Raw genomic sequence first — 13,649 nt, forward strand, 5'->3', positions numbered from 1 at the left:
TGCCCTCACTGTGGGAGAAGATGGAGGTCAAGAATAGGGCTCCACAGTCACCTAGGGATCCACAAGAATACTGATCCTGGAAGACTATCCTACTCGTCCAAGGAGGGATCGCCTAAGTAAGTATTCTGGGTTATATGGCTGTGTGGAAGGGCCCTGAGAGTCTACTGTGTATACAAATAAAGATATTCCAAATCTGGGTGGAGGGAGGGGGAAAATCCCAAACACTTCTTGTCTGAAGCCTTTCAGATCAGGGATGTTTAAGGCGTATTTGAGATCTTTGCAACCTTCCACACAGCTATACCCTTTTCCTCCTAGAAGTGGGCGGAGCGAAAGGAGCCAAGCCACTCCCAAGATGGCGGCCGCATCACCCTCACCGGAAGAGAGGCAGAACCACTTCCGCTTAGGGCTGTCTCCCAGTCTGGAGGGAGGCCTGACGCTTGTGTCGACTGCGTCAGCGTCATCACAGGGCGACGGGAGGGAGCGCGAGAGGCGCCTCGTGCGGGGAAGGGGGAGTGATCCCCGAAGACATTCGTCGCAGAAGGCGCGATGGCGGCGGAGACAGACGACGAAGGCGCGGTCCCAGTTCCGGCGGCGCTTCCTCCCTTCGGCGCCCAGCTGCCCTCTTTCGAGGCGGCGCGGGCGCTGACGGAGAGTCGCTACTCCTGCCTGGTGGTCATGCCTCATCGGAGGCACGTCGCCCTCCCGCCGCGCTTCCTCCACCGGAAGCGGACTGGGATCTGCCTCCAGTTGGACGCCGAGCTGCGCCGCTTCTCCGAGAGGTCAGGGCCCGGGCGGCGCTGTCGTGGAGGCCTCTCTTAATCCCCACACAGAGGCCTCAAGGCTGGTCTTGGAAAATTTAAACACTTTATAGCAGGCAGAGGCAAACTTGGGCCCTCCAGGTGTTTTGGACTGCAACTCCCACCATTCCTAACAGCCTCAGGGGGAAAAGGAAAGGGCCTGAGGCTGTTAGGAATGGTGGGAGTTGCAGTCCAAAACACCCGGAGGGCCCAACTTTTCTCCTATCTGGCCTAAGTCCAATTTTTTAGATAAAGTTTCAGTGGAGGCACCTTTTTGCCATGATAACCCTTTCAGGAGTGAATTTTCCTTCCTAGGGGTACTTTTCCCTCACTGTTGTCTTGCCCCTGTTCTTAATTATGTTTGTAAGTTGGGGGCTGCTTGTATATCATTTAGTGCTTATATCACATAGACATTATTATTATTATTAACTTTATTTGTACCCCGCTAGCATCTCCCGAAGGACTCGATGCGGCTTACAAAGGCCAAGGCCTCAAAACACAACATAACAATACAACACCTAAAGCAAATTAAAAACAGTTAAAGCAATATTAAACAACAAGTGATAAATAATACATCAAGACACTATAAAACTGGGCCAGGCCAGAGTAATGTTTACAAGGTTAAAAGTGCTGATGTGACAGGTGATATGTAAGGATTGTAGGGCAAGTGCAGTGTGCGGTGTGCAGCAATCTTAGTTCTAATAAAGTGCTTCTGGGACTTGTTATTGGAGTTTCCTATTCTGGAAAGGCACGTCGGAACAGCCAGGTCTTCAAGTTCTTTCTAAAGACTGCCAATGTAGGGGCCTGTCTAAGATCTTTGGGGAGGGTGTTCCAGAGTTGGGGGGCCACCACAGAAAAGGCCCTGTCATGCGTCCCCACCAAACGCGCCTGTGACGCAGGTGGAATCACGAGCAGGGCCTCTCCGGATGAATATTTATAAAATACATGTTTATAAAAGACCCCATAGACTGGATCTAAATGCAGACAGTTCTACTTGGGGCTCTTCCACACAGCCGTATAACCCAGAATATCAAGGCACAAAATCTCCCACAATATCTGCTTTGAATTAGAATATCTGAGTCCACACTGCCATCTAGTCCAGTTCAAAGCAGATAATGTGGGATTTCCTGCCTTGATATTCTGAGTAATATGGCTGTGTGGGAAATTAAGTCATGAGTAGGACATTACCTTGAAAGCGACAGGTCTCGTCTGATCTTGGAAGCAAAGCATTGTCAGACCTAAGGGCCAGAGGTTTAGCACAGCTGGTAAATCACCAGCAATTATAGGATCTATCAACTGAAAGAGTGCAAGTTTGAAGCCCCAGGTCAGTGTGAGCTGCCGACGGTCAGCCTAGCTCATTGCTTACCTAAGCAATTCGAAAACAGCTTTAGCTGTAATTAGAGAAATTAGGTACCGCTAAAAGTGGTGGTGGTGGTGGTTATGACACCATAAAGAAGATCAGAAAATGTTGGCGACCAAAAAGGAAGGAGGAAGTTGTGACGGCTTTTCGTCTTAGAGGATAGAGCAACAGTATCCCTGGACTCCAGTCCAACCTTCCATGGCACCAAAAACAGCTGGACACTGCATCGAAACAAACCACCTCCTTCTGTTCTGACTGTGTATTGTCTGTACAGAGCAGCATTGAATGTTTGCCGTGTATATGTGCTGTCATCTGCCCAGAGTCCCCTTCGGGGTGAGAAGGATGCAATATAAATAAAGTGTTGTTGTTATTATTATTATTATTATTATTATTATTGCAAAGCCTAGAGAAGACAATTATGCTGGGGAAAGTAGAAGGTAAAAGGAAGAGGGGCCGACCAAGGGCAAGATAGATGGATGGCATCCTTGAAGTGACTGGACTGACCTTGAAGGAGCTGGGGGTGGTGACGGCCAACAGGGAGCTCTGGCGTGGGCTGGTCCATGAGGTCACGAAGAGTCGGAGACGACTGAACGAATGAACAACAACATTATTATTACATGGATATAGGCATATATTGACAGAAGATTTGAAGGCATGCACACACATAGGGACCATTGCGAAAGGTGATGATGGATGATGTGACTTGGAGAGATATATGGTATTGTATCACTTCTTTAGGAAAGATCCTCAAGGGTAGGACCCTTTAACTCATAGCTGAAATCGTCTCTATATCATTTTAAGTAATTCTGGTAAACAATGCTACTCATATGCTAATGAAGGTGGTCAGCTGAAACATTCACACCTAGCTTCAGCAGAGAGCTCTTTGCCCCACCCCAGTCATTCCACAGATATATGAACCCATTTTCCTATTTCCAACAGACCTCACTACCTCTGAGGATGCTTGCCATAGATGCAGGCGAAACGTCAGGAGAAATGCCTCTAGAACATGGCCCTATAGCCCAAAAGAACCTACAAGAACCCAATGCTACTCATATCTGAACTTTTTTCCCCTTATAAACTCCACAGCTAGGTCTCTCTGTAGTTACATATGCGCGCACACACATACATGAATTCTGTAATCAAAAGTACCTGTTCTTGTTTCTACATGACACTCAGAAGAGGGCCAGGCAATCTTATCTGTGCAAACATTCTGTAAATAGGATTTGATCTCTTTTACTCTGGAAATCATTCATTGTTTTTCAGTGTATGTGTTGATAGCTTTCTTTATTTCTTGCAGTTTCCAAGGTGTCCCTGTGGCGTATGATGATATCAAAATAACCAAAGAACTGGGAGATATAATAGATGACATTGGGGCTATCCATCTGGACATTGAAGCAAGTTTTGTAGTCTTTCAGCCTCAAGCTGGAAGAAAACTTGTGGTATGTAGACAAAGAAAAAATATATTTCTAATGAGTATAATACAGCATCTCCATTGATGAGTACAACTACACTGAAAAATCTAATCACTGAGTGCTTGAAGTTAACTGATTTACTATTGTGTGTGATAGCTAAGCCTTTTTAAAGCAGGCTTTAAAAACAAAACAGTTTAGTTATACAAATTGAATATTCTGTATCTGACATTTGTGGAACCAGAAGTGTTTTGAATTTTGGATTCAGGAATATTTGCATATAATGAATTCTTTTGGAGATGTGAATCAAATTTTAACACATATGCATTTATATTTCAAAAACACTTTGCACTCATAGTCTGAAAGTAATTTTATACACAATATTTTAACTGATTTTGTGCATGAAACAAAGTTTGTGCACATTGAATCACCAGAATAAAAATGTAACTACCTCAATCACCCATGTGGACAATTTTAGAGCATTTTGGATTTATTAGGATTTAAGAGATACTCGACTTGTATCTAGTACTATGCATGCTTAAATCCTTAAAATCAGTTTACTTGGATATGCCTAGCTAGAATAACAATAACAATTTTTATTTCTTGCCTGACTCTCCTCATGGCTTGAGGTGGGTTACAATATTGCTAAAACACAAATTTATCTAAAAACATTCTTTAAAAAACGCATAACATATTTCCATAAAATACACAAATTGAAATATATTTCCATAAAATACACATATTAAATTACAAAAATTGTCATTAAAACTGTTTGGGGTAGGCTTGCCAGAAGAGATAGATCTTTACTTGTGTCTTAAATTGCGACAGCTTACCTAGCTGTCTTAGGTCTTCTATGGCAGGTTATTCCACAGTTTTGGGGCAGCTGATGAAAAGATTATCTGAGTGAGGGTTGCCTGTCAGGTTCTAGTAGGCAGGGGCAGACACCCCCCAGAGGACCTAAGTGTTCGGGGCGGATTGTACAGGAGAAGGCGATCCTGTAGTTAACCCGGACCCAAACCATGTAGGGTTTTAAAGGTCAAAGCTAATATTTTTTACTTTGCCCGGAAACTTGTCAGCCAGTGGAGTGACTTTAGTATGTCTGTAATATAGATATGATAACCAATCTGGCTGCCATATTTTGAACGAATTGGAGTTTCTGAACTTGGTACAAAAGTAGCCCAAAGTTAAGCGCATTGTAGAAGTCCAACCTTGAGTTTAGCAGCACATGCACTACCATTTTAAGGTCCTCCAACTCTAGGAAGGGGCACGGCTGGCGGATCAGCAGAAGGTGATAGTAAGTACTCCTGACCATTGCATCTACGTGGGCTGACATTTGGAGGGATAGATCCAGGAGCACTCCCAAGTAGCAAGCACAGTCTTTCAGAGGTAGTGTAGAATCTGTTGACACACCTTCATCCCCAGATGAGGACTCTTGATGGCATGCACCTCTGTATTCAGTTTCTGGATTTTGTTTGGATTCGGTTTCAATTTATTTTCCCCCATCCAGCCCATAGAAACACTGATTATGTCATTTTTCTAAATATGTCTAACTGGAAATACTGTTATTTCAATCAGTATACATTCTGGTATAGAACTGTACCAGAAAATGTCAACAATTCTCTATAAGTAAGGTATAAGCCATTTGTTTTAAACTGTTTAACAAGAAGTAACGGGCTGTATAATTTAAGAGTAGTAACATTACAAACTTTAGAGTTCCATAGAAACAAATACTTCCTTTGCTTCGAGAACAATATTTTGCGAATATTTAGTGTTGAATCTTTAGTGATCAGTCACAGTCTAGCTAGGATTCTGCAAATCTCATATTTCAAACAATTGGATTGCTTGTTGTGATTATTGAAGTGTGTGTGTATTCAGTTACATACTCTTTTTATATAGTTTATTAATCAATTTTATATACCGCCACTCCCCGAAGGCTCAAAGTGGTTTACAATACACATATGCGATACATTACATTTAAAATCAAAGAAAAGTTGAAAATGTAAGGTGTTTTTCTTCAAATAAATGCTGTGTGGTTACAGATGGGCCCACTTCCTGTGGTAAACATTCTATTCAAGAAGCAAACCAACAAAGCTGCCTTGGAGACTAAATCTTTTTGTAATTGCTTATTGTATGATTGCTTCTTTTAAGCTTTCTCCATGTTGCATTTCCCAGCTGAGTTTGCATATAATCTACAATATAATGTCACAAAATACAATTTCTTTGTCATCCTCCTAATAAATTATCTCTTTCCAGGGTATAATCAATAAAGTGGCACCTAGCCACATAGGTTGCCTGGTACATGGATGCTTTAACGCGTCTATCCCCAAGCCAGATCATCTCTCGATCGATGAATGGAAAAACCTTGGTTTTGAGATTGGCAACACGCTGGTGTTTAAAGTGTCACATTTTGATTCAGATGCTGCTGGAGTGTTCTGCATCAGAGGAAAATTGTATAGAAACAGGTACACTAATGCTATTTTATTTTTTATAAAGTACTTAAATGAGATGAATTTACTTTGGCATGAGTGGATATTTTGGATTGAAACTTCCATGATTTGCTGCAGTACCACAGGCTAAAATGGTTATGGCTGATGGGAGCAGGAGTTCAACATCATTTGAAGTGAATATCTCTAGGAAATTTTGAGGTCCCCAGTCATGACTCTGTTGTAATTTCCAGTGGAAGTTGTTCATTCCAATACGGTCACTATTGCCCATGGTGTGCTGTTTTCATTCTCAGTTTGGGAACATATCACGGCTATGGGAATTGTACTGTGCTTCTCAGGTTGGCCAGAAGTTGATTTTCTAAAGACTGGAGCAATGGGTTTGTGAAATCTATTAAAATTTGAAAGGCATGGGAACATGAATGGGACTAATATCTCAAAAAGCCATTTAGTAGTGGCAAGTGATTTGTGCTCTTAAGGATCTTCATGTTGTTCCGTCTTAAGATTTGAAGAGACATTCTAGGTATTGGCTATCGGTTTTGCTTAAAATGAACGTTTAAAAAACACAAAAAAGTAGACTCAGATTTTGTGTGCGTAATAGAGCTCTATTACACATGCCTAAATTACATTGTCCCAATTCAAGGTGCAGGTTATCACTTCTAAAGCTCTAAACGGTTCAGGACCTGCCTGTCTTTGTGACTGCAGCTTCTCCTACAAACCTTCATGATCTCTAAGATCCTCTGGAGAGGCTCTGCTTCTCGCTTCTGGTTGGTGGAGACGAGAGAAAGGGCTTTCTTGGTTGTCACTTTGGAACTTCCCAGGGAGATCAGGCAAACTCCCTCTCTGTCTACTTTCTGCAAAGAGTTAAAGACATGGGTGTTCCACTATGCTTTTGAGTAGGTAATTCCTTAGATAGCTGGCCCCAGCTGGGATTCTAAATTTTGTCCTCACACTTTACCATTGCTCCTATCTTTACTGCTGCCTTATGACTCATGCACTTTATCTATTAGCCCTATCCTTAAGTTATTGTTGCACCAGTCCGCACACTTGTGATGATAAACTGAATTTTGGTATTGGTTGTTGATTTTGATGCCTGTTTTATACTGTTATAATGTGTTGTTTTACCTTGTTTTATATTGCTATGTATTTTAATGTGTCATATTTTAACTGTATTGATCAGGCTTGGCCCCATGTAAGCCGCCTTGAGTCTCTTTGGGGAGATGGAGGCAGGGTATAAAAATAAAGTTGTTGTTGTTGTTATAACACGGCAGCCCTTAAAATGTTATACGGGAGGCCAGTAGATCTCTGATATGGAATCAAATATCAAATGGTAGCATCCTCCACAGGCAGAAGTCAGTTACAGGATCCATATGCACAAAAAGCAGAAACAGACAGTATAGAAAGTTGAAATGAAGTAAATAAGTAGATCTAATTGTGAAAGTTAATGACGATAGAACATCTTCTATTCATATAATGTTGTATTGGTATATTTAGCAAAATGATGATTATTTCTTACTACATTGTATCACTGTTGCATTATCTCTCTAACATAGCACTGGAGAAAAGATTCCAAAAGAAAAGCACAAGAAAAAACACGAGAAGCATCTTGATGGGCAGAATGGTATTGAGGAGATGGAGATTGACTTAGCGACTACTGACCCTGACAGAGAAATGGATCCCAAGGACATTGATAATGGGATATGTGATATGGCAGATACAGAGGCTGGTCAAAACGTAGCAGATTCAGGAACACATGCCAGTGACTCAAGCGGCTACCACAGTGATCATGCCACATCTAAGAAAAAGAAGAGAAAACATTGTGAGGAAGACAACGGACTCCCTGCATTCTCACAGTCAAAAGCTAAAAAGAAGAGAAAAGAATGAGAAATGGAGTAAAGCTAAAGTGCCTTCAACAGAATGTGGAACTCCTCTCTCAGGCTGGATCTATACTGCCCTATATTCCAGGATCTGATTCCAGATTATCTGCTTTGAACTGGATTATATGAGTCCACACTGCAGATAATCCGAGATGAGCAGATAATCTGGGATCAGATCCTGGCATATAAGGCAGTGTAGATCCAGCCTCAGATGTATTATGCTTCATTTTAGTGTTAATGGTTTTTTGTTTTGCAGTTGTTTCATTAGAAATGTTGCATACAGAACCACGTGGAAGACTGATAAAAGCAGTTAGCCAAATATGAAAAAGGACATTGTGTTTTTTGTACTTTGTCAGATTTTTTTCTGAAATATGCAGATTGTTTTTCATCAAAAAGTGAAAGGAGCAATGCTTGTAACTGAGGTATATTGCAAAATGATATCAGAATGACATCAGATATCAGGACACATCTTTAAAAAAAACAAAACCCACAGACCACCAGATATCTAACAGGAGGAGCAAACAGAAGAGAGGGAGTAGGTTTGTATACCATTTTGGGCATGTATGGATGTCTTTGAACAGGAGAAATCTGACTCATTATTCTGGACATTTTCTCTTTATAAGCCTACCTCTAAAATTTCAAGTTGCAACTGCAATAGTCACTGTGGTAATGGTAATTACGTCTTCAGGGTTACAGGTAATATATGTATCTGGAAGAGCTATAGCCTGTTAATTTTGCCATAAAAATTGGGCAGCTCCCTTGAAGAGGAATTCCTCTACGTTCTGTAGATTAAAACATGTGGTTTTGTCTTGCTTTGATGAATAGATAGTATCATTGTAGCAAAAATCTCTAGATTTTAATGTGGAGTCATCAGGGACTACCAATTAGGCCACCAAGGTAGCATTAATTCCTTAAGGTTGGAGAATGTGAAATACTAAAAATAACTAACTGTTGATTTTGCCATCTGAGATGTACAGGAAGGTAATCTTCAACGGTAAGGAAACAGTATTTTGCGCCCCCCCCCCCCCCCCCCCACAACCAATCACTGATATATATTTTCTGTTAGTCGTGGGAGTTCTGTGTGCCATATTTGGTTCAATTCCATCATTGGTGGAGTTCAGAATGCTCTTTGATTGTAGGTGAACTATACATCCCAGTAATTACAACTCGCATATGTCAAGGTCTATTTCCCCCCAAGAGCTCCTCAAGAGCGCCCCTGGGCAAAATCAACTATACTTTGCGTAATGGGTTGAGCCACCCCTGTGTACAGGAAATTGAATCCAGTATGTGATGAATGATAGCTTTATTTCAAAATATGGAAACCATTGTCGCATAGAGGAGGAGGCTGCCTTCTCATTTTGCTAGTGGAGCCTCAGCCCTCTGCCCCAAATGCCTGTCCTCATAGCATCACCTGCTTCTACTCAGATCTGACTCTCAATGTGAATTAAGATGAAGATGGTATTTAGTGCCAAACATTATAAAGGACTCATCACTCGTGACAATAGCTAGTTCAGGTCAAGGTCATCTTTTTAATTAGATGCTTCTAGTATACACTTCCTTCCATGCCACTAATTCTGATGTAATGTTTAATTACATGTGACTTTATTGTCCTGAAAGGGGAAAAAAAGATCCCCACCCCTCAAATGTCCCTGAATGCTCTTGGGATGGGGTCCCCCCCCTTTTTTTTTTGGACTACTGTGGGCATTTTTATAAAAGCTTTTTTAAAAACAAACTACGTTTCCCCCTATCAGCTCATTTTTGAGCTACAGAACCACTCTTAATCTGCTTGCCCATAGAAAACCATGATAACCATATCTAAGAAACTAGAGCTGATGTAGTCTATCCAATGCAATTTTCTGAATCAGTTATCCCAAATAACCCCAGGAACAGGCCTAAAGAAAAAGATACCAAGATTTTTTTTTGACTGGGTTGCAATGCTTTCATGTCACTAAATCTCTTTTAAAGAAGGTTTATCCTGGTCTTGAAATGATTGTGGTCAGAGAAGGTATTTGGGGACAAAAATGGGGAAACTGACATTGGGAGCCACCAAAATAGGCCTTGGGGCTGCTTTAAACCTTTTGACCTGGCACAGATTTTGGAGTTTTTAGTCAGACCCATTTTCCGATTCTAATAAGAGTCATAAAAGCTTTTGAAAATATATTCTGGTTTTATATGAATTTTGCTTTTTAAATCCAAAATGACCTGATTTGCTCCTTGACATACAGGTTTTTTTTCCTATTACTTTGTTGTTTGTGTGTAGTTTTCACTGAATGAAAATAGTATAAAAATTAGTAATGACTCATGTGAAAAAACGTGTGATAAAACATGTTTATTGTGGGGGACTTTTTTCAGATTCCATACCCCCCAAAACATTAAAAACAGCTTAAATATTGAAAAGTAATTTCATTGCAGACTGTGAATTGGTACTTTTCTTCCTCTCAAAGGTGTTTAAAGTGGAAGGTGTAAGTCTGCAAATCGCATGCCTGGGGACTAAGTTCTGCAGATACAATGGGTTTTCCTTCTTAAAGGGCACATATGGGATAGGCCTATAACTTTAAATGTAAGATCACTTGCCTCCTGTACAAGGCAGTTTTCTTTCACCTGACTTAAAACATGACATAACCTTATGTTTAGAACCATATGTGTCTCACCGTGTCCAGCAATGAAAATTGTACAGTTGAAAATATTTTAGATTGCCTTTGAATCACAACACTGGAAAGCTACTACATTTTCATGATTATTGCTTTATTTCCAATAGCTATGAACAAGGGAGCTTCATTTGATCCACATGCTACAAAAGGTAACACAATCACCAATAAAACTTTGCCATCCTTGCTGTAAAATTCTTCATAGCCTTTCCTTCCAGAAGGGAGGGAAGTTCAGCTCTAATAGTTTGCAAGGCATTATACCAGTAGTATTTCAGGGTTCTTCTGGACCTTCTGTATCCAAGACAGGCACCATAGTGGTTATCAAATTTTAGCACTGACTGCAGTACTGATAGGAAGGAATCAAGTGGCATGTGAAAACAGATTAAAAGTATTGTTCCAGTGAAGCCTTCCTGATTTTTCCATATATGTGTAAGTTGGATATAGATTTCTCATAGTTCCTTATTCCTGCATCATATTTCTAGGGAGACAGACCAATAGACAATGTAGCTTAAGCTTCACTTTCTGGTGCTCTCTGAGCTTCACCTCTTATTCACAGATACATGGTTTAGGATCATAGAGTTTATTTACGACCTTTCTACCCTGCTTTTCTAACCCCGGAGGGGTCTCAAGGTGGCTTTACATACAGGCAACGATTTGATGCCTTGAAACGCAATGTACACTTAAATAAATATTAAAATATAATTTAAAAGTACATTAAAAACAAAACATTTAAAAACAATACATTCAGCGTTAAACATGTAATCCATGAGCTAATCTGGGCCGTTCTAATGGTCATTGCACTTGTTTCAAGTCTATCTATTGCACAGGTTCTCTAAAGGCTTGGTCACAAAGCCACAAGTTGGAAGAGACAGCACAGGCCATCCTGTCCAACCCTCTGCTATGCAGGAAAAACAAAGCACTCCCAACGGATGGCTATTCAGGCTCTGCTTAAAAGCCTCCAAGGGGCCTCAGAAACACTCTGAGGCAGTGTGTGCCATTGTTGAACAGTTGTCATGGTCAGGAAGGGTTTCCTAATGTTTAGGTAGAATCTCCTGTAATTTGTAACCATTGCTCCAAGTCTTCGTCTCCCAATCGCAGCAGAAAACAAGTCTATTCCTTCTTATGACAGCCTTTCAAATAATTTAAACATGGTGATCTTGTCTCCTCTCAACCATGTCATCTGCAGGCTAAACATACCCAGCTTTTTAAGCCACTTCACCTATGGCATGATTTCCAGACTTTGATCATTTTAGACACCTTCTTCTGGACAAGTTCCACCTTGTCAACATTCCTCTTGAATTGTGGTGCCCAGAATTGAACACAGATTATTCCTAAGAGTTCTACAGGTTCTGTAAGCTCTTTTCTCATAAAGGAACTTAGTGAAATTGTTTTGGAAGAAGGGAACACTTATATCTCAAGTCCTACTGATTTCGGTTAACTCTCGGCCCAACCACAAATCCTGTCAGGAGTGGTTGAGGGACCTGGGTAGGTTCATGTAGAACAGGCAATAAAAAGATAAGACGATAACCATATTCAAATGAGTGTCACATAGTTCATTGAGCAACTTTACTTTCGGATTTAATAGGACAGGAATCAATGGGATCATATTCCAAGAGAAAAGGCCTTCAAAAGAGCCTCCTGGTTGTGGAACAGATTCCCTTGGAAGGTGACAGTTTTTAAGCAAAGGCTGTGTAGGCACTTAATCAATGGGTTGAGGCTGGTGATCTTAGAGATCTTTTCCAATTGTGATTCTAAGCCATGTCTATCATGTGAATGATGAATAAAATATGAGAACGTTGCATTCATGAGACCAGTTATGGTACTTTATGAACCATTTTATTAAAGATTTATAATGTGCTAAAATGAAACTTCAGAGTTTCCGAGTTAACTTCAGAAAGTATTTTCCATACAATCTCAAGTTCATACTGCGTCATGATTTGTGACTTTTATATTAAAATATTAATTTATTCATGTCTTTCTCTGCCAAAAGACACTGTTAGGTGATGTCTAGAAAGACCTTTAAACTAAGCCTATTGTGATTTCATTGTGGAATTACTGAGCAAAAATATAACTGTATTCCATGCAGGTGTTTGAGGGCTTAAGTAAAGCCCCTTGGAGTCCGTGGAAATGCTTCCCTGAGATTTAGCAATATTTTAATCAATAATTCCATTACGTTTGACTGCATTTATGGTCCATTTTTGGAAAAAAATATGTGTGATTTCTCAATGCTAAGGTGAGCCGCATTGCAGAATAAAATGTGAAAGCCCAATCTAGCCATTATTAATTATTAATGTTGCTTTGTTTTCTAAATCACGTTATTCTGTAATGTGTTCTCATTTAGGAAAAAATGTTCCAGTGTGTTTAGGCCATAATCCAAATAATAATTTGATTTCCCCTCCCTTTTCTTAGATTTATTAACTCATGCCATGTAGCTTTGACATTAATATGGTGCAAAAAGGAAACACCATAAAACAAAGCGAAACATAACAATTTTTTAAAGGTTGGTATCCTGTTGGAACATTGCATGCTTCTAAGTGTGCTTGCCTTTTCAGAAAACAAAATTGCAAATATGTGTCCATATCTAATAAAAGGCTATTGTATTATGTGACTTCCTTCATTGACTCTGTCCATCTGCAATGCACTCTTTCTTTTTTCATACTGCCTTCTGCCTTTCCAAGCAGTATGGCCATTCCTAGCAAGGTATTGTAACTTGCCTCATCCCCATTTGGTTTTCATGGTTGAGTGGAGATTTGAACCCTCATCCCCTGGAGTCTTAGTTCATCATTCAAACTACTTTATTGATCCCATCTTTTACTACAGAGGCTAGTGATAAACTGTAATCTGGGAAATTTTGTATAGCTCTGCGATTGAGCTCTGATTCTGCTCTGGGTTAAAACAGTACATTTGAGTGATTGTCGTTCTTGTGTGCCTTCAAGTCATTTCTGATTTATGGTAATCCTATCATGGGATTTTCTGGGGCTGAGAATGTGTCACAGGGAGTATTTTTATAACAACAGACAATTCTTGCTTTTAGATCAATACTTTATATCCCTGTCTTCTGAGCAGGCTTCCTGGAGACGGTGGAAGTAGTCGTTCCAAGTATCTAGAGTGCCAATT

General features: G+C 40.3%; 1 protein-coding gene across 1 annotated transcript; it reads left to right on the forward strand.

Annotated features, from left to right (window-relative positions):
- The first annotated feature begins 416 nt into the window (after positions 1–416).
- Positions 417–10,281, forward strand: POLR1F (RNA polymerase I subunit F). The gene is made up of 4 exons (XM_060782125.2): positions 417–779; positions 3,455–3,596; positions 5,820–6,028; positions 7,561–10,281. The coding sequence occupies exons 1-4, from the start codon at positions 547–549 to the stop codon at positions 7,889–7,891; spliced, it is 915 nt and encodes a 304-aa protein (XP_060638108.2). The 5' UTR covers positions 417–546; the 3' UTR covers positions 7,892–10,281.
- The last annotated feature ends 3,368 nt before the right edge of the window (positions 10,282–13,649 follow it).

Source organism: Anolis sagrei, chromosome 6 (genome assembly GCF_037176765.1).
Source record: "Anolis sagrei isolate rAnoSag1 chromosome 6, rAnoSag1.mat, whole genome shotgun sequence".
NCBI classification, from domain to species: domain Eukaryota; kingdom Metazoa; phylum Chordata; class Lepidosauria; order Squamata; family Dactyloidae; genus Anolis; species Anolis sagrei.

Coding starts and splice junctions, on each gene's coding strand:
- POLR1F (XM_060782125.2), top strand. CDS start 547: ATGGCGGCGGAGACAGACGACGAAGGCGCGGTCCCAGTTCCGGCGGCG. Junction 780..3,454: donor CTGCGCCGCTTCTCCGAGAG/GTCAGGGCCCGG, acceptor TATTTCTTGCAG/TTTCCAAGGTGTCCCTGTGG. Junction 3,597..5,819: donor AAGCTGGAAGAAAACTTGTG/GTATGTAGACAA, acceptor ATCTCTTTCCAG/GGTATAATCAATAAAGTGGC.